Source organism: Tachyglossus aculeatus, chromosome 4 (assembly GCF_015852505.1).
Source record: "Tachyglossus aculeatus isolate mTacAcu1 chromosome 4, mTacAcu1.pri, whole genome shotgun sequence".
Lineage (NCBI taxonomy): Eukaryota > Metazoa > Chordata > Mammalia > Monotremata > Tachyglossidae > Tachyglossus > Tachyglossus aculeatus.
The window spans coordinates 62,131,634-62,151,784 of record NC_052069.1 but is presented as its reverse complement, the minus strand read 5'-3'; the positions used below and the strand labels follow the sequence as shown (position 1 = coordinate 62,151,784).

Genomic DNA, 20,151 nt, shown 5'->3' with positions numbered 1-20,151 from the left:
TGTGTGCAGAGCCCTGTAAAAAGCGCTTGGGAGAGTACATTCATTCATTCAGTCGTATTTATTGAGCGCTTACTGTGTGCAGAGCACTGTACTGAGCGCTTGGGAAGTTGGCAACATATAGAGACGGTCCCTACCCAACAGTGGGCTCACAGTCTAGAAGGAGGAGACAGACAACAGAACAAAACATATGGACAGGTGTCAAGTCATCAGAACAAACAGAATTAAAGCTAAATGCACATCATTAACAAAATAAATAGAAATAGTAAATAGTACATGCAGAGAGTTGGTAGATACCCCGCCCTCAAGGAGCTTACAATCTGAGCACCGGTGCCTAATGTAACGTATGTGACATCACAGGCATACAGGCAAGAAAGACGTTTGCTTTCAACCCAGTCCCTATTACGTCGTAGACCTGGGTTGGGGAAAGGGAGCTCACCGACCGCTGATGTAGCAGAGCACTTCCCTTTTAAAGAAAGACGTGGGGTCATTAGACACTCACTGAAGGCTCTGGGAAGACTGGGGAGAGCTGGGGCACACACTTTCTGATTTTTCTGATTTGGGAATCCTGCACACTTCCTTCAGATATGGGGCAACCGCTCTAAATACTGCACACAAGAAGGTGGATAGTGGTCATTGTCCCTGCATTCATTCGTTTAGTCGTATTGAGTGCTTACTGTGTGCAAAGCACTTGTACTAAGCAATAAATAGACCCACTCCCTGCCCACAGGGAGCTTACAGTAAGACTACTCCATGAAGTAGATGCAGGGTTTTGGAAAACATAGGTTCACATACAATACACCATTCTTGAGAAGGATTTTGAGCACCCGAATACAATCGACCCTAATAGTGAGTTACCTAACTAAAGCTTTCCTGATAATCTCTCAAATTGAAGGGAAACAATGCTGATTGGCATTGAAAAACTATCCATCAGATCAGTAATGTTTGGTGAGGACTGAATGCAGAGCACTTAGCAAGAGTTCAGAGAGAACAATATAAATTAGACATCTAAATTTTATATGGTAAATTATTCTTTGTTATGTTTCTGTCTCCCTCTGGACTATAAACTCCTTTTTGGGCGGGAACCCTGTCCGCTAATTCTGTCGTATTAAACTCTCCCAAGCAGTTAGTATAGTGCTCTGCACATTGGAAGCACTCAATAAATATGATTGATGATTGACACGATCTCTGCCCTCGAGGAGCTTACAGTCTATCCAGGGAGGTGCACTGAAATGATTGACGGGCAGGAACAAGAATGGATTGTACGTGTGAGTTAATGCTAAAATGGGGTGTGTGTTTAAGTGAATGTGTTCAAAAGAGCGATGGATGCTTGTATACTGCTAGTAAAATTGGTATTTATTGAAGGGGAGGGGAAGCTATAAAAGGTAGTTAACACCCTACCTAATAAAATAGCAACTGTTACAAGTAATGTCACTATTTAGGGATGATGGGTGTAAGAGGACCCAGCTTCTAGTCCTGGCCCTGCCACTTGTCAGCTGTGTGATCTTGGGCAAGGAATTTAACTTCTCTGAGCCTCAGTTACCTCTTATGTATAATAATAATAATAATAATAATAATAATAATAATAATTGGCATTTGTTAAGCGCTTACTATGTGCAAAGCACTGTTCTAAGCACTGGGGAGGAAACAGGGTGATCAGGTTGTCCCACGTGGGGCTCACAGCCTTAATCCCCATTTTACAGATGAGGGAACTGAGGCCCAGAGAAGTTAAGTGACTTGCCCAAGATCACACAGCAGACATGTGGCGGAGTTGGGATTCGAACCCATGACCTCTGACTCCAAAGCCCGGGCTCTTTCCACTGAGCCACGCTGTATAATGGGGATTAAGACTGTGAAGCCCATATGGGATGTGGACTTTATCACATAATCACATAATCTAATACAGTGCTTAGAACAGTGCTTTGTGCACTTAATAAATGCCATCATTATTATTATTACAGTGCTTGGCACATAGTAAGCACTCACATACTTTTTTTTCCTTTTTCTTCTAAAAAGGTGAATCAGGGGAAAGTGCTTCCCAGTTCATTTAGTGACATATGGGAAATAGACTGAGGAAATGTATGCTGTTTAGCAACCAATTAATTGATAATCTTTATTGAGCACTTGCTCTGTGCAGACCATAGTTAATAATAATAAAAATCGTAATGATGGTATTTGTTAAGCACTTAGAACAGCCAGGCACTGTTCTAAGCACTGGGGTAGATACAAGATAATCGAGTTGGCCGCAGTCCGTGACCCACATAGGGCTCACGCCCTTAATCCCCATTTGACAGAGGTAACTGAGGCACCGAGAAGTGAAGTGACTTGCCCAAGGTCACACAGCAGACATGTGGCCGAGCCGGGATTAGAACCCACGACCTTCTGACTCCCGGGCCTGTGCTCTATCCACTGGGCCATGTAATTCAAAGGAGTTAGACACGATCCCTGCCTGCAGGGCATTTGCAATCTAGCTAGAGAGGCAGACACAAAAATAGATTATTCTCTTTTTCCTCCCTACTTGTAAGGCAATATGGCGTAGTGGAAAGAGCACAGGCTGGGCAGCCAGAGGACTCGGGGTCTATTTCCAGTTCTGCCACCCGTCTGCTGTGCGACCTTGGGCAAGACACTAAACTTCTCTGTGCCTTTGTTCTATCATCTGCAAAATGGAGATTGAGTAGCTTTCTCCCCGGCCCACATCCTCCCCCTGGCCCGGAATGCCCTCCTTCCACACATCCTCCAAACTCGCTCTCTTCCTCCCTTCAAAGCCCTACTGAGAGCTCACCTCCTCCAAGAAGCCTTCCCTGACTGAGCCCCCTTTTTCCTCTCCTCCTCCCCATCCCCTCCTGCCCTACCTCCTTCCCCTCCCCACGGCACCTGTATATATGTTTGTACAGATTTATTACTCTATTTTACTTGTACATATTTACTATTCTATTTATTTCGTTAATGGTGTGCATCTAGCTCTATTTGTTCTGACGACTTGACACCTGTCCACATGTTTTGTTTTGTTGTCTGTCTCCCCCTTCTAGACTGTGAGCCCGCTGTTGGGTAGGGACCGTCTCTATATGTTGCCAACTTGTACTTCCCAAGCGCTTTGTACAGTGCTCTGCACACAGTAAGCGCTCAGTAAGTATGATTGAATGAATGAATGAATAGTTAGATTGTGAACCCCAATGTAACGCCAGCAAGTTAGTATAATGCTTGGCTATAGTAAGTGCTTAACAAATACCATTATTGTTTTTGTTATCGTTAAGATGTGAACAGGGACAATGGAGGTTCTAGACTGTGAGCCCGTTGTTGGGTAGGAACCGTCTCTATATGTTGCCAACTTGTACTTCCCAAGCACACAGTAAGCGCTCAATAAATACGATTGAATGAATGAATGAGTGCCCAAGTGCTCAAATGAAGTGGGAATGCTGAAGTGGGAGAAGGAGAGAAAACAGAGTTGGGAGACTCATCGGGGAGACCCCTTGGAGGAAACGTAACTTCAGAAGGATCTTGAAGATAGTGAAAAGTGACTGGTCTGCTGGATGTGAAGAGGAAAGAAGTTCCAGGAGGAGAGGGCGTGAGGAAGATGTCGGCATTGAGAGAGAGGAGAACGAGACTCAGTGAATAGGTTGGCTTGAGAGGAGCGAGTAGTGGGGGAAGAGAGTTGATTGAACAATAATAATAATAATAATTGTGGTATTTAATTGCTTACTTGGTGCCAAGCACTGTTCAGTATATAGTACACTGCACACGGGGGCAGAGCCAAGATCATCATCTTTTAGACTGTGAGCCCACTGTTGGGTAGGGACCGTCTCTATATGTTGCCAACTTGTACTTCCCAAGCGCTTAGTACAGTGCTCTGCACGCAGTAAGCGCTCAATAAATACGATTGATTGATTGATTGATCATCAGGTCCCACATAGAGCTCACAGTGCAAGTAGGGAGAACAGGTATTGAATCCCCATTTTGCAGATGAGGCCCAGAGAAGTTAAGTGACTTGCCCAAGGTCACATAGCAGGTTGTGGCAGAGCTGGGATTAGAGCCCAGGTCCTCTGACTCCCAGCCCGTGCTGTTTCCACTACTGACCGAATGCCTTCGTCGTGAGTTTCTGCTTGACGTTGAGAGAAATGGAGGTTTTTGAAGAGTGGGAGATGTGGGCAGAATGATGTTTTAGGAAAATGATCTGAGTGCAGTGTGAACCTAAGGCAGAGAGGTGGGGAAACTGAGGTGGGAATACGAGAAGCGCTTGCACCCAGTGAGGTGTCAGTTCTGGTGGAGAAGGTGCATATTCTTCTGATGTTTTCAACAGAGAACCGGTGGAATCGGTTAGGAGCCTGACTCTGGAAGTTGAAAGAGAGTGAGAGGAGCTGAGGATAACATCTCAATTAAATAAAGTCGTGGGCTTGACAACTGTTGACAAGACGACGTCCACAGTTTTGGGAAGGAGCAGCGGGTATCGGAGGGAAGGTGGAGAGCATCCAGGGAGAGGTGGTAGTCGATCCCAGGGGAGTGGAAGAGCTTCCCGAAGGAGTGAGCATAGAGTATATAGGGCGTCTGATTGTTAAAAATTGTAGTATTAACGATGGACTCTAGCAGCCTGATTTTTGTTACCCTTAGATTAAGCTTTCAGTAATGTTAACCGATTATCTAGAGTGCAATGTAATGTATTTGCAGATGAACAACTGCGAGAAGAAAATGATGGGCGATCATGAAAGCCAGCGCGATTCTGTTTTTAGAAGATACTTGAATAAAGTTTTAAATGAAGCTGGAAGACTTGGACTTGTGAGTATTTAGTAATACTACCCTGACGCATGTAACTTAAGGGATTTAAAAAATATGAATTTGTAGTTTTTCTAATGGAAAGCAAATATTAAAATCAAGGGCGGCTGTTGAAAATCCTTACTAACAGTACTTTACGTCCACCTTGGGCAGAGGACTGTGCTAGGTGCTTGTTGCTTAGTTGGGGAAAAGCAGGAAGAGAGGAGGGTTTAGAATGGAAGATGCAAGTTCAGTTTTTGATATATTAAGCGAAATGTGCTGACATTATCCAGAGGGAGGTGTCCCGAAGGCAGAAGGAAGTATAGGAATGGTGAGCGGTTAAGTCAGTGCAGCAGATGTAGGTTTGAGAGTCATTCACATAGAGAAGGAAGTAGCAATCATATATAACTGGTGTGCTCCCTGATAGGAGAAGTGTAATGTGAGAGGGTTCAGAATTGAGTCTTGAGAGATTCTCCAAGCTGAAGGGCGAGGAACAGAACAACCAGTCGCAAAGGAAAAGTGAGATCCAGGAGAAAACATTGAACAACTAAGGCTGGGACAGGGACCGCCAACTGTATCTGGAGTAAAAAGGGAAGACTGAGGAAGATTGGGCCGGAGAGGGGACTTTTATATTTTGCCAGAAGGGAGTCCTCTGAAGTTTCTAGAAGAAAGTTTGAAAGAGGAAGTGGAGGCAGAGGGTTTATACAAGCCTCTCTAGGCGGGAGAGGGAGAAAGGAAGTGGGGCAATAGCGAGTAGACGTGGTAGGGTCAGGGGTTTTTTTGTTTTGTTTTTTCCCCCTCAGTGCATAGATTTTGTCTGTGTTTGAAAGCAGAGGGGAAGGAGCCAGAAGAGGAAAACTTCCTCCCGCAGCAAGTGGTCAATCCTATTTATTACCACCAAGAATTTAGGAGGATGAAAATACATAGAGGTTCAAGAGAGGCTAGAGTAGAATTATGGATGAGCTGTTCAAAATAAGAGTACCAGTTGCCCCACAGCACTTATGTACAGACCTCTATAAATGATATAGTATAAATTATTGATTTATATAAATGTCTGTCTCTCCCTCTAGACTGCCTCTCTCCCTCTCTGCTCACTGTGGGCAGGAAATGTGGCTGCCACCTCTGTTGTACGAAGCGCTCAGTACCGGGCTGAGCTTAGTAAATCCCATTGATTGATTCCGGAGGGAAGGAGAAGGGATGCTGATATCTTTGGTTGTTAGGAAGGATGTCAAAGGGCGACATTTAGGTTCCTCCAAGCCTCCTGTTTTTCCTATCGGTTACAGAATACCGTGCTGTACTGTGATGGGCCAGGGGTCTGACCTGAGATGACAGTTCTTGAGTTTTCTTTAGAAAGCTTGACAATATCTGTAAGAATGGGGAAAATTGGGGGAGCAAGCAGTTTTAAGAGGTGTAAGGATTGGCGTTCAAGGCACAGGTAGCGGAGTTAACTTCGAACAATAGGTGGGAGACAACTGGGAAGGAGGAGGATGTGACTAAAGGGAGGGTGGGGTGGGGGGAAGAACACCGAAGAAGGGAAAAGGGAACTTAAGTCCGATGTCTGCTTTTTTGTTGATGGTTCACAGGGGCTCTGTCACCTGTCGTCCGGGGAGATGGGTTCATTCAGTCAATCAATCAATCAATCAATCATATTTATTGAGCGCTTACTATGTACAGAGCACTGTACTAAGCGCTTGGGAAGTACAAATTGGCAACATATAGAGACAGTCCCTACCCAACATTGGGCTCACAGTCTAAAAGGGGGAGACAGAGAACAAAACCAAACATACTAACAAAATAAAATAAATAGAATAGATATGTACAAGTAAAATAAATAAATAAATAAATAGAGTGATAAATATGTACGAACATATATACATATATACAGGTGCTGTGGGGAAGAGAGAGAGAGGCCGGGGATGGAAAGCCTGAGTTTTATATACAGTTTATTCCACGAGGGGAATTTAATTATGTAATTGTTTAGGCGCAATGGATTGAACTTCCCTTTCAGGACAAACGTAATCAATTAGTAGTATCAGAGCTTCCCTAACGGGAGGAACACAGGTGTACATTACTCATCAATCGTATTTATTGAGCGCTTACTGTGTGCAGAGCACTGTATACATTACTCGCGCGTGGCAGAACCCCCAGCTTCCACCCAGGCGGAATTCCCTTTACAGTGTGTTTGCACTCGTGTGCGCTGCCCACTCGGGAGGAATCCACTTGAGTTACACACCCATGGGGGAAGCCCCTAGGCTCCCACCCACGAGGAATTCCCATTTCGGAGGAATCCATCCATTCGTTCCATACCCACGGCGAAGCGCCTGGCTTCCCGCCCCACGAGCGTCCAGTGGGACGGGACACTTCCCCATCCCAGGGCTCCTCACGTGATGCAGGCAGAGCGGGCTTCTCACGCTCGGGACAAGTTGGCAAGTTAGGTTGCCAACTTGTACTTCCCAAGCGCTTAGTACAGTGCTCTGCACACAGTAAGCGCTCAATAAATACGATTGATTGATCTGCTGCAAGTCTCCATCCTCTGCCTAGAGGGTCAGGGGCCGCAGGTATTTATCACCTGTGCTCCGGCCTTAGTTTATCCAATCTCTGTACCTAATTTGATCGGCACGGGGGCGAGGGACACCTTCTGTATTCCCGGCTTGGGCTGTCAATCGAGCACTTTTGGTTGTGGGGTCCATATCCCACCCTCACTTCCAATTTCCACCTGTTGACTCAGGTGGCCATGAGATAGCTTTTGACCTTGAGATGGCTGGTACCCAAGGGTCACCTTGGGACAGGCTTTGGAGTTGGAGGAGGAGGAAGCACTGGAGGCTTGGCCCATTGGCAAGGAAAGCGACGGGGAGGCGTAGTACCAGTATTTTGCAAGGGAAAGGACAGCATTGCCATCATGTGAAAGGGTGAATTTAGAGTGGCAAGGGTTTTACACTCCGTCCAAGTAGATAGGTGCAGGAGCTGAAGCAGCAGATTATGAAGATGATCCAGGATCGCAGCATGTCGAGCATCAAAGCGTTTGAAGCTGTATTTAGTTCACGTGGACTGAAATACCATTGTAGCTTCCCTCGTGAAACATAGATGTGCTACAGGAAAATTAGGGTGGTCTATCCTGCTTTGTTGCATGGATCACGCATAGGTGAAAAAAAAATGTAAAATTTACAGAATTAACGATTGCTGACTGCTTCCAAATATAAGTTGCGTTTGCACTTCCGTGTCTGAGATTTTTGATTCAAATTTCAAACCTTTCCTTCTGTGCGGCAACCTTTCAGCCTACCGAGGATAGCGGCGCTATGCATTACGATGCTGAGATTATCCTTACAAGACAAACAGTGATAGAAATCCAAAAGTTTCTCAGTGGAGAAGATTGGAAATCGGGAGCTCTGGATGATGCATTAAGCGATATCCTCATTAATTTTAAAAGCCATAATTTTGAAGTTTGGAAATGGCGCTTTGAGGACACCTTTGGAGTGGATCCTTATAACGTATTCATGGTAAGATGAAAGAGAACATCATTACTGGTTTTTTTATCCTCTTTCCTTATATTCCCCTCTATAGATCATGCTAAAACATCACTAAATTCACCCTCAAACATGTAATAATGTTTATTTGGTTAAAATCGAGTATGCATCATTTTTCGATGATGATCTATAGATCATGCTAAAACATCACTAAATTCACCCTCAAACATGTAATAATGTTTATTTGGTTAAAATCGAGTATGAATCATTTTCAGATGATCTATAGATCATGCTAAAACATCACTAAATTCACCCTCAAACATGTAATAATGTTTATTTGGTTAAAATCGAGTATGAATCATTTTTATATGGTGATCTATAGATCATGCTAAAACCACTAAATTCACCCTCAAACATGTAATAATGTTTATTTGGTTAAAATCGAGTATGCATCATTTTTAGATGATGATCTATAGATCATGCTAGAACATCACTAAATTCACCCTCAAACATGTAATAATGTTTATTTGGTTAAAATCGAGTATGAATCATTTTTATATGGTGATCTATAGATCATGCTAAAACCACTAAATTCACCCTCAAACATGTAATAATGTTTATTTAGTTAAAATCGAGTATGCATCATTTTTAGATGATGATCTATAGATCATGCTAAAACATCACTAAATTCACCCTCAAACATGTAATAATGTTTATTTGGTTAAAATCGAGTATGAATCATTTTTATATGGTGATCTATAGATCATGCTAAAACCACTAAATTCACCCTCAAACATGTAATAATGTTTATTTGGTTAAAATCGAGTATGCATCATTTTTAGATGATGATCTATAGAGCATGCTAAAACATCACTAAATTCACCCTCAAACATGTAATAATGTTTATTTGGTTAAAATCGAGTTTGACTCATTTTTCGATGATGATCTATAGATCATGCTAAAACATCACTAAATTCACCCTCAAACATGTAATAATGCTTATTTGCGTAAAATTGGGTATGAATCATTTTTAGATTTTCTTTGAGCAATCCCAGAGATTTCTTTGTCTTTTCTGATCATGTATTTTTCTTTATCGTCAATAGGTTCTTCTGTGTTTGGTGTGCGTTGTTGTAATAATAGCTACTGAGTTATGGACACACGTGCGGTGGTATACTCAGTTTAAACGGATTTTATTCATCAGTTTCCTGATCAGCTTTGGATGGAACTGGATGTATTTATATAAGGTATCTTGTTTAGCCTTATAATGATTATGGCATTTGTTAAGCACTTATTATATGCCAAGCACTGTACTAAGCACTGGGTTGGATGCAAGCAAATGGGGTTGGATCTCAGTCTCAATCCCCATTTTACGGACGAGTTAACTGGAGGCCCAGAGAAGTGAAGTGACTTGCCCATGGCCACACAGCAGACAAGTGGCGGAGCCGGGATTAGAACCCATGACCACCTTACTCCCAAGCCTGCGCTCTATCCACTACGCCATGCTTCTTATAAATATGGAATGATAGAATGAGTATTTGTTACATTCAGCTGTGTCTTTTCCACGGGAGAACTGTTTAGAGTAAAATGATAATGAGACTGTGAGCCCACTGTTGGGTAGGGACCGTCTCTATATGGTGCCAACTTGGACTTCCCAAGCGCTTAGTACAGTGCTCTGCCCACAGTAAGCGCTCAATAAATACAATTGAATGAATAGATCTGAGATAATTTTGTAGAAAGGGAGGCAAGTCGCCTGTATTAGGGGCCTCAAGTTGCTGTGCCTTAGAGCGTGGAAGTGGGAGTCAGGAGGCCTGAGTGTTTTAGAAGAATGGAAAGTAATTTCACATTTTAGACTGTGAGCCCACTGTTGGGTAGGGACTGTCTCTATATGTTGCCAACTTGTACTTCCCAAGCGCTCAGTACAGTGCTCTGCACACAGTAAGTGCTCAATAAATACGATTGATTGATTGATTAAGGAAAACTTGTGCTACAGTTTCACTCTGAGGTACGTGCCACCCACCTATATCCAAGCAGGCTAGAAGATAATGCAGCACACCAAGCCTAAACAGGCTCGTGTTATCAGAAGGATGTCTGCTGAGTCCTTAATCCCGTTGCCAACTTGTACTTCCCAAGCACTTAGTACAGTGCTCTGCACACAGGAAGCGCTCAATAAATACGATTGATGATTGCAGCCCAAGTGGGCATTGAAAAAACACGTTATAGAGGAATTTAGCGTACCTACCTCAGTGCCTTGAAGAGTAATAATAATGGTGGTATTTAAGAGCTATGTGCCTAGCATTGTACTAAGGCCCGGGGGTAGATGCAAGATCATCGTGGCTCAGTGGAAAGAGCACGGGCTTTGGAGTCAGAGGTCATGGGTTCAAATCCTGGCTCTGCTGATTGTCAGCTGTGTGATTTTGGACAAGTCACTTAACTTCTCTGGGCCTCAGTTACCTCATCTGTAAAATGGGGATTGACTGTGAGCCCCCTGTGGGACAACCTGATCACCTTGTAACCTCCCCAGCGCTTAGAACAGTGCTTTGCACATAGTAAGCGCTTAATAAATGCCGCTATTATTATTATTATATCAGGTCCCAAGTGGGGCTCACAGACGAGGATGGAGAACAGGTATTGAATCCCCGTTAGGCAGATGATGGAACTGGGACACGGAAGTTAAATGACTTACCCAAGGCGACACAGCTGGTAGAGCCAGAATTAGAACCCAGCTCCTCTGACTCCCAGACTCACGCTGCTTCCACTAGGCCTCGCTGCTTCTCTGTGAGTGTTGGGCACTTCATTCATTCGGTCGTATTGAGCGCTTACTGTGTGCAGAGCACTGTGCTAAGCACTTGGAAAGCACAGTTCGGCAACAGATAGAAATGGGCCCTACCCTACAACAGGCTTACAGTCTAGAAGGGGAAAAAAAAGGATGGCCCACCAGGATGCAGGTAATAATACCCTCTTCAACAACAACAACAACTACAAAAAACGCAGAGCCCCTCCGTATGCCACATTTACGTTATCACTCTCCTGGCACGTAAGTGCTTAGTCAATACTATAATAAATATTTGATATTTTTCACTTGTGGCCTACACCTGAAGACTGGTTTAGTTGGAGGAGGAATTAATTTTTGGGAAAGAATTTTGAAAAATCCACTATTTTCAGGCTAGCAATCATTTGCTTAGTCGCTCTTCTCTGGGTAGGTGGGGAGGAAGAGTTTGTAATGCACTTGGTTGGGATGCGGTGGGACGGTAAACTATTATCTTTAGAATTAGCAGCCCTTCACATCTTTCTTTTGGTCTCGGTCAGGTAGCTTTTGCTCAGCATCAAGCTGAAGTTGCCAAGATGGAACCATTGAATGATGTGTGTGCTGAGATGAACTGGAGTGGAAGTCTTTTTGGTGAGACGCTCAGTATACTTGACTTGCTTATTTTCCCTGTGGAAAAAGATAGAGAGAACATTTATATGTGAACTGATTGATCCCAGCCCAAAGTAGCAGAGTGTAATGAAAAATTTGATGACTCTCATATAAATGTAGTGGACACGATAATTAAGTCTCATTTATTTTGCATTAATTCCAGAGTGTAGCACAAATCATGAGCTTGTTCAGACATCTAACTTTGAGGTGGTAGAAATCACTTTCTAATGGTGTTACCATTGAAACGCATCGTGGCACATTGGTTGTGGGTAGCCTTCCTGGTAGATGAAATCAGTCGCCGTCATAACCCAAGGCTGCCAGATTCATTCATTCATTCAGTCGGATTTATTGAGCGCTCACTGTGTGCAGAACACTGTGCTAAGCGGTTGGGAAGTACAAGTCGGCAACAGATAGAGACGGTCCCTACCCAACAGCGGGCTCACAGTCGAGAAGGGGGAGACAGACAACAAAACAAGTAGACAGGGATCAATAGCATCAGAATAAATAGAATTATAGCTATATACACAGCATTAATAAAATAGAGTAATAAATCTGTACAAATATATACAAGTGCTGTGGGGAGGGGAAGAGGGTAGGGCAGAGGGAGGGAGGGGGGCGATGGGGAGGAGGAAGAGGAGAGGAAAAAGGGGGTGCTCAGTATGGGAAGGCCTCCTGGAGGAGGTGAGCTCTCAGTGGGGCTTTGAAGGGAGGAAGAGAGCTAGTTTGGCAAATGTGTGGAGGGAGGGCACTCCAGGCCAGGGGAAGGACGGCGGGACAGGCGAGAAAGAGGCACAGTGAGGAGGCTGGCGGCAGAGGAGTGGAGGGTGTGGGCTGGGCTGTAGAAGGAAAGAAGGGAGGTGAGGTAATGGAGAGCCTTGAAGCCGAGAGTGAGGAGTTTTTGCTTGATTTGAAGGTTGATAGGCAACCACTGGAGATTTTTGAGGAGAGGAGTGACATGCCCAGAGTGTTTCTTAACAAAGATAATCTGGGCAGCAGAGTGAAGTAGAGACTGAAACGGGGAGAAACAGGAGGACGGGAGATCAGAGAGGTGGCTGATGCAGTAATCCTGTCAGGATAGGATGAGAGATTGAACCAGCAAGGTAGCGGTTTGGATGGAGAGGAAAGGGCCGATCTTGGCGATGTGGAGGTGAGACCGGCAGGTTTTGGTGACGGATTGGATGTGTGGGGTGAATGAGAGAGCGGAGTCGAGGATGACACCAAGGTTGCGGGTTTGTGAGACGGGAAGGATGGTAGTGCCATCCAGAGTGACGGGAAACTCAGGGAGAGGGCAGGGTTTGGGAGGGAAAATAAGGAGTTCAGTCTTGGACATGTTGAGTTGTAGATGGCGGGCGGACATCCAGATGGAGATGTCCTGAAGTCAGGAGGAGACCCGAGCCTGAAGGGAGGGAGAGAGAGCAGGGGCAGAGATGGAGATTTGGTGTCATCAGCATAGAGATGATAGTTGAAGCCGTGGGAGCGAATGAGGTCACCAAGGGAGTGAGTGTAGATAGAGAACAGAAGGGGACCAAGGACTGACCCTTGAGGAACCCCTACAGTAAGGGGATGGGAGGGGGAGGAGGAGCCTGCAAAGGAGACTGAGAATGAACGGCCGGTGAGATAAGAGGAGAACCAGGAGAGGACAGAGTCTGTGAAACCTAGGTTGGATAGCATGGTGAGGAGAAGGGGGTGGTCCACAGTGTCAAAGGCAGCTGAGAGGTCGAGGAGGATTAGGACGGAGTAGGAGCCATTGGATTTGGCAAGAAGGAGATCATTGGTGACCTTTGAGAGGGCAGTTTCGGTGGAGTGTAGGGGACGGAAGTCAGTTTTTTAGGAATTTGGAAAGGAAGGGTAGGAGGGAGATAGGGCGATAACTAGAAGGGGAAGTGGGGTCAAGAGAGGGTTTTTTTAGGATGGGGGAGACGTGGGCATGTTTGAAGGCAGAGGGGATGGAACCAGTGGAAAGTGTGTGTTTGAAGATGGAAGTTAGGGGAGGAGGGAAGGGGCGAGAATTTTCATAAGATGAGAGGGAATGGGGTCCGAAGCACAGGTGGATGGAGTAGCACTTGAGAGGAGGGAGGAGATCTCATACTGAAGGCAGTAGGAGATATGAGCCTGGATGGAGGGAGACAGAACAGGGGTGGAGATGTAGATTTGGCTGTCATCAGCGTAGAGATGACAGTTGAAGCCATGGAAGCGAATGAGTTCACCAAGGGAGTGAGTATAGATGGAGAACGGAAGGGGACCAAGAACTGACCTTTGAGGAACCCCTATAGTAAGGCAATGGGAAGGGGAGGAGGAGCCCATGAAGGAGACTGAGAATGTTACATCAGGCAATTCCCTGTCACTTGAGAGACAGGACTGTATCTGTGTGCAGCCTCCTCCACTGCAACAAATTGGGTTCTGAAGATGATATATTCCTGCTCTGTTGTCAAGGGAACGCGATAAATCAGGCCAAGACTACTCACTCTACTCTATTCTTAAGCATTTCTAATTTTTAAAGGAGGGCCAAGTTCCCAAAGTGGGGAAAAAAAATTTAAAAGACCACAGAATGAAGGAATAGTCAACATTCTTCATTTAGGATCACATCTAACCAATTTTTACGTATGGAATGATTTTCTAGGAAGCACTGAATTTGAAATGGCAGAAGAAGGCATCTAAACACTTGTATAAATTAAATAGATTTAATTTACCTTACCTCCTTCCCCTCCCCCACAGCACCTGCATATATATATATATGTTTGTACGTATTTATTACTCTGTTTATTTTATTTGTACATATTTATTCTATTTATTTTATTTTGTTAATATATTTTGTTCTCTGTCTCCGCCTTCTAGACTGTAAGCCCACTGTTGGGTAGGGACCGTCTCTATATGTTGCCAACTTGTACTTCCCAAGCGCTTAGTACAGTGCTCTGCACACAGTAAGCACTCAATAAATACGATTGAATGAATGAATGAATACGCTTGCAGATCTCTAAGCTTGTCGAGGGCAGGGAACATGTCTCCCAACTATGTTGTGTTGTACTCTCCCAAGCACTTAATACAGTGCTCTGCACACTGTAGGCGCTCAATAAATTCCATCGATGATCGTGATCTTTATTGATCTCATTTGACATAGAGATTTAAGCAGCCTCGAGAACTTTATTGAGAAATTTTAGACAGCTGAAAGAGTATGAAATTAGTAGTCTAAGGCAAAATGTCCCAACCCGACCACAGATGGCCTGAAATCTGTGTATTTGAAACATTTTTGATTTCCGAGTGTTTTGACTTTTTTTTTTTTTTTAAGTGTAGAGTGGATTCGAAGTTCATGGACATTTCAGGATGACCCTTGCCAGAAGTACTACGAGTTGTTATTAGTAAACCCAATTTGGCTGGTTCCACCAACAAAGGTAGAGTGAGTATTTTCTGTGGTTTCTGAGACATCAGTAAAGACCATAATGAGAGTTGCCATCCCCCGGGCAAGTAGGTCACCCCGGTCCGGAGTCCAGCACTGGCACCAAAACACCCCAGAAAGAACTGTGTGGCGAAGGTTTCTGTCCCTGATGCCGCACTCGTGGTTAGGGATGTTAGAGACGTAACCCTTCCCTCATAAGCCATCGTGGATCCGTTACCCATGAGTGTTTGTAAAACCTTCTCACAACCATAACTTTCCCCTCAAATGACCCTTTTTGGGTCATGAATCTCATTTAAACCCTTAATAAACCTAGTGATATTATCTGCTTATGCATCTTCCTGTGGTTCCCTCTAGTTATCACCCATGATGTGAAGTTCTGTATTTATTTTGAAGCTCCTACTTTCAAGTGCCATTGCTGCCCCTCAGCCTAGGGTAGTAAGATTTGATAAGCACGTTGATAATTGTGTAAATATCAGTTCTGTCCTTTTTATTTATGTCCTGTCACAGTCTTTGAATTTCCAGCCCGAAGATTTGATAAGCACATTGATAATTGTGTAAATATCAGTTCTGTCCTTTTTATTTATGTCCTGTCACAGCCTTTGAATTTCCAGCCCAAAGAGCACTGCTCTTTCAGGCTGTCCTCATAGTCAGTTACCAAGTTTTATATCTGAAGACTGTGAGCCCACTGTTGGGTAGGGACTGTCTCTATATGTTGCCAACTTGCACTTCCCAAGCGCTTAGTACAGTGCTCTGCACACAGTAAGCGCTCAATAAATACGATTGATTGATTGATTGATTGAATTCTTGAATCTTCTCACAGGCACTGGCTGTCACATTTACTAACTTTGTTACGGAGCCGCTGAAGCATATAGGACAAGGCACTGGAGAATTTATTAAAGCACTCATGAAGGAAGTACCAATGTTGCTTCAGATTCCAGTGTTAATCATGATGGCTTTGGCCGTGCTGGTTCGTATTTACCTTTTGATCTCATCGTTGGGATTTGGGAAGAAAAGGCAATAGTGAAATGTGTCATTAAGGGTTTAGATGACTGTGCACCTCACTAAAGGTTCTTTGCAACCTTAATTACTGTTAATAAGGCAGGCTTGTTTCGGAGAGAGAAACTTTTGAAAGCAGTGTTCTGGTCACGTTTCTTCCCAGGACCGGGCAAGCCCAAATTGCCACCAGCCTGCAGTAGCAATCCCAGAAGAAGCCAAGAGAAAAGGCTTTAGAGAGCACGTAGCCTGAAATCCCCACTTCCAAACTCGCTCAGCAACTCTTGCATTAGTGAGCCTGGCTGGTTGACAGGGAGTATTCCAGGGCCACGATCCAGTGGAGAGGAGACAGTAACGTGGTGGGGTCTCGAGCAGCGGCGGCCAGTCACTCAAATTCCTGGGCCAAATGGGAGCTGTGTTCTGGCAGAGATGCCCTGCCTCTGCCAGTGCCACCCAATGTCTTCCAGCCATGTCCAACCAGAGCCAAAAATAATTCCAAGTGGGCCTGAACTCCGCACCGGCTGTTGTGGGGTGAAAGTTGTTTTGCAGCTCTATTGGCAGTAGCGGTGGTGTCCCACATGACCCGGCGGACGGCTGCACCCAAACCAGGGACGGGCCATGCCACCCGGCCCTTGCCTGGCCGGCTGGCTTCTCTCTCAATAACATTCTTCCACCTGCCCAGCTCTGTCGAATGATACAGTGGGCTGGATTTTAGCAGCAACAAGAGAGGAAGATTTAAAAAACCCCATTGAATTCCATGTAGAGGTTGAGCCGGAAGACCCGTCCCCCCTAAGCCATCGTGGATCCGTTACCGTGAATCTTTGTAAACCCTTCTCACAACCATAACTTTCCATAACAGTGTTAGAGGTTGAGCCAGATGGGGCGATGGTAAACATTTGAAGAGAGAGAGGCAGAATGTTTTTTAAGATTCACCCAGGTCCTTAATTTTTCAGGGAGGGCGGGGGAGGAAGACTGAGCTTAATCCTCCGAGCTTAATCAGATGAAGTACCAGTGTCTTCTGCACAAAGACAAATGCACTAAGAAATGACTTTCAAATACAGATGTAAAAGGCGTCGTTCCAAGGCCAGAAAATCCCTCCAAAGATGTAAGGCGGAATATTTCTGCCAAGAGAAATGACCAGATCTGATGTTCCCAGTTGCTTTCATGTTACAACCTTTGAATTGCCATATAGGTAATCCCCTAAAATGTTCCCTCTCTAGATCTAGCCATCAAAGTAGATTTGTCAAGGGAAATCCTCATTTTATCAGAAGGTTCCAAGAATGGCTAATCAATCTGGGTAAAGAAACCATAAGCCCCATGCAGGACAGGGTCTGTGCACAATCTGATTAGTTTATTTCTATCCCAGCATTTAGAACTGCATTTGACGCGTAATAAGCACTTAACAGATACCAGAAAAAAAGGAGAAAGTATTTTTTTTAAATGGCATTTATTAAGCGCTTACTATGTGCAAAGCACTGTTCTAAGCACTGGGGAGCTTTTAGACTAAAATCCCCCTTTTAGACTCCCCCCTTTTAGACTGTGAGCCCACTGTTGGGTAGGGACTGTCTCTATATGTTGCCAATTTGTACTTCCCAAGCGCTTAGTACAGTGCTCTGCACACAGTAAGCGCTCAATAAATATGATTGATGATGATGATGATGATGATGGGGAGGATACCAAGTAATCAGGTTGTCCCACAGGGGGCTCACAGTCTTAATCCCCATTTTCCAGATGAGGGAACTGAGGCGCAGAGAAGTGAAGTGACTTGCCCAAAGTGGCACATTATGAACTTAACGTGGGAGAACCTTCGCCCAGATCTAAACTGGGTGTACTTGCGCGGTCATTTCTCATCACCATCAATCGTATTTATTGAGCGCTTACTATGTGCAGAGCACTGTACTAAGCGCTTGGGAAGTACAAAGTACAATTTCTCAAGCGAGAAGTGAATTCAAAACTTTACCTAGCGCGTTTAAACCCTGACGGCAGTTGTTTTGGGGGCAGGGTTTCTGTTTTGGGGTAGGAAGAACATCAGGTGACACCATCAGATACCTAAGAGGTCCAGAAAGAGAGCCCCCCTGGGCGCTGCAGCCAGGCCACAGCAGGCGGAGGGAGGAAATTGCTTACGAGCGCCGAGGCGCCGGCGGGGATGCCGGAGACCTCTATGTTGAGGAACGACCCGCCCGCAGAGCAGACGACTATCGAGGCGGTGATGCTCCTACAGACAGGGACGCCCAGCGGAGATTTCGCAGCCGCGGGAGGAGCCCCGAAGTGTTGCGAGCCGGGGACGTCTCAGACGGACGAGGAGAACGGCTCCCCGAGGGAGAGCCCGGCGTAAGTTAGCGGTCGAGGCCCGGAATGTCACAGAATGCCAGGTGCCAGAGCTTCTTATTGGGTACGTCTCGAATGGGGAAATCTATCGAAACACAGAAGGCTGTTTTTCATCTTCATAATCGTTCGGACTGGCCCTTAATCCACGTGCACCCGCTCAAGAGTGAAAGTTAGAGTTCAAAAACTAGCTGTCCCAGTGTTTTGAGATAAGTTTAGGGGCTCTTCAAGGGCAGGGAATGTGTCCGCTAATTCTGTTGTACCCTCCCAAGTGCTTAGTACAGTACTCTGCACCTAGGAAGCACTCGGTAAATACCACTGATCGATTGGTTGATCTATAAGCAATGAAGGCTAATGAAAATTTTAGTAATTTGAATGCAGAATGCACAGTGAAGGTTAAAAGAACAGAAAGCTATGTGGCGAGTTCTCAGTAGAGCTCGGTTTTAGGAGAGGAAATTAGAATAGCCTCAAAATCTGGGTTTAATACGGGAGTTATAGCACGGGATAAACACATCCTTGTATGCCATTTCAGATGCCGAAACAGAGTCAGAAAAGATATGAGGATTTTCCACCCAAAGAAGTGCAAAAAGAGGACAGTTTGGACATATCGGTGAGTAAAGTGTTTTTAGAATTTTCCTTTTAGTGAATTTGAAAGTTAGCGTAAGTTAGCGGTCGAGGCCCAGAATGTCACAGAATGCCAGGTGCCGGAACTTCTTACTGGGTACGTCTCGAATGGGGAAATCTATCGAAACACAGAAGGCTGTTTTTCATCTTCATAATCGTTCGGACTGGCCCTTAATCCATGTGCACCCGCTCAGAGTGAAAGTTAGAGTTCAAAAACTAAGCTGTCCCAGTTTTTTGAGATAAGTTTAGGGGCTCATCAAGGGCAGGGAATGTGTCCGCTAATTCTGTTGTACCCTCCCAAGTGCTTAGTACAGTACTCTGCACCTAGGAAGCACTCGGTAAATACCATTGATCGATTGGTTGATCTATATGTAACCTTTCACAATGAAGGCTAATGAAAATTTTATTAATTTGAATGCAGAATGCACAGTGAAGGTTAAAAGAACAGGAAGCTATGTGGCGAGTTCTCAGTAGAGCTCAGTTTTAGGAGAGGAAATTGGAATAGCCTCAAAATCTGGGTTTAATACGGGAGTTATAGCACAGGATAAACCCATCCTTGTATGCCATTTCAGATGCCAAAACAGAGTCAGAAAAAATATGAGGATTTTCCACCCAAAGAAGTGCAAAAAGAGAACAGTTTGGGCATATCGGTAAGTAGAGTGTTTTTAGAATTTTCCTTTTAGTGAATTTGAAAGAGCACCAATTTTGGATTATCCACTGGGAAAAGAGAGTTGAAATCACAAGTGGGGAGAAACCTTCTTAGTCTCACTGAGTTTCAACCTCCTTCTTCACTATTTCTTTTCTGGGGCCTGATAGGTACTAAAGTGGATTCATTTGAAATCTGTCGCCTCTGGTTCTGGTCCTGCCGCCTCTCTGGGGGAGGTGATAGCACCAAAAGACAAAGAACAGAAGGCTAAGTAAATGGCATTGACAGTGAATAAACTGAACATTCGTGTGGGAAATGAAATTAGCTGTTTGAGAGCGTTCTAAATTTTTGTTCTGGATCCTAGAATCCTAAAGATGTTAAATCAAACAAACTCATCTGAGATTATTTGGACCATCCTGTTACATCATCTGGGTCAAACGGGTGTCCTTCCCTTCAAGATTTCCAAGCGGGGAACCTCCCTGGGTATCCTGTACCTTCAAAACCCGAAGGGAAGCTATTCATGCGTGTATAATGTAGCTTGTGCTTA

At 44.6% G+C, this 20,151-nt stretch overlaps 1 protein-coding gene across 2 annotated transcripts in view; it reads left to right on the top strand.

Moving 5' to 3' along the window:
- Positions 1-20,151, top strand: part of CLCC1 (chloride channel CLIC like 1) — a 38,422-nt gene that overhangs the window by 16,397 nt on the left and 1,874 nt on the right. For both annotated transcript variants that reach the window (XM_038745447.1, XM_038745446.1), the window contains exons 4-12: positions 4,660-4,767; positions 8,019-8,240; positions 9,311-9,451; positions 11,514-11,604; positions 14,914-15,011; positions 15,837-15,983; positions 18,011-18,340; positions 18,867-18,944; positions 19,531-19,608. In XM_038745447.1, coding sequence (XP_038601375.1) covers positions 4,660-4,767; positions 8,019-8,240; positions 9,311-9,451; positions 11,514-11,604; positions 14,914-15,011; positions 15,837-15,983; positions 18,011-18,340; positions 18,867-18,944; positions 19,531-19,608 — 1,293 coding nt within the window. The remainder of the gene's footprint in view (positions 1-4,659; positions 4,768-8,018; positions 8,241-9,310; positions 9,452-11,513; positions 11,605-14,913; positions 15,012-15,836; positions 15,984-18,010; positions 18,341-18,866; positions 18,945-19,530; positions 19,609-20,151) is intronic.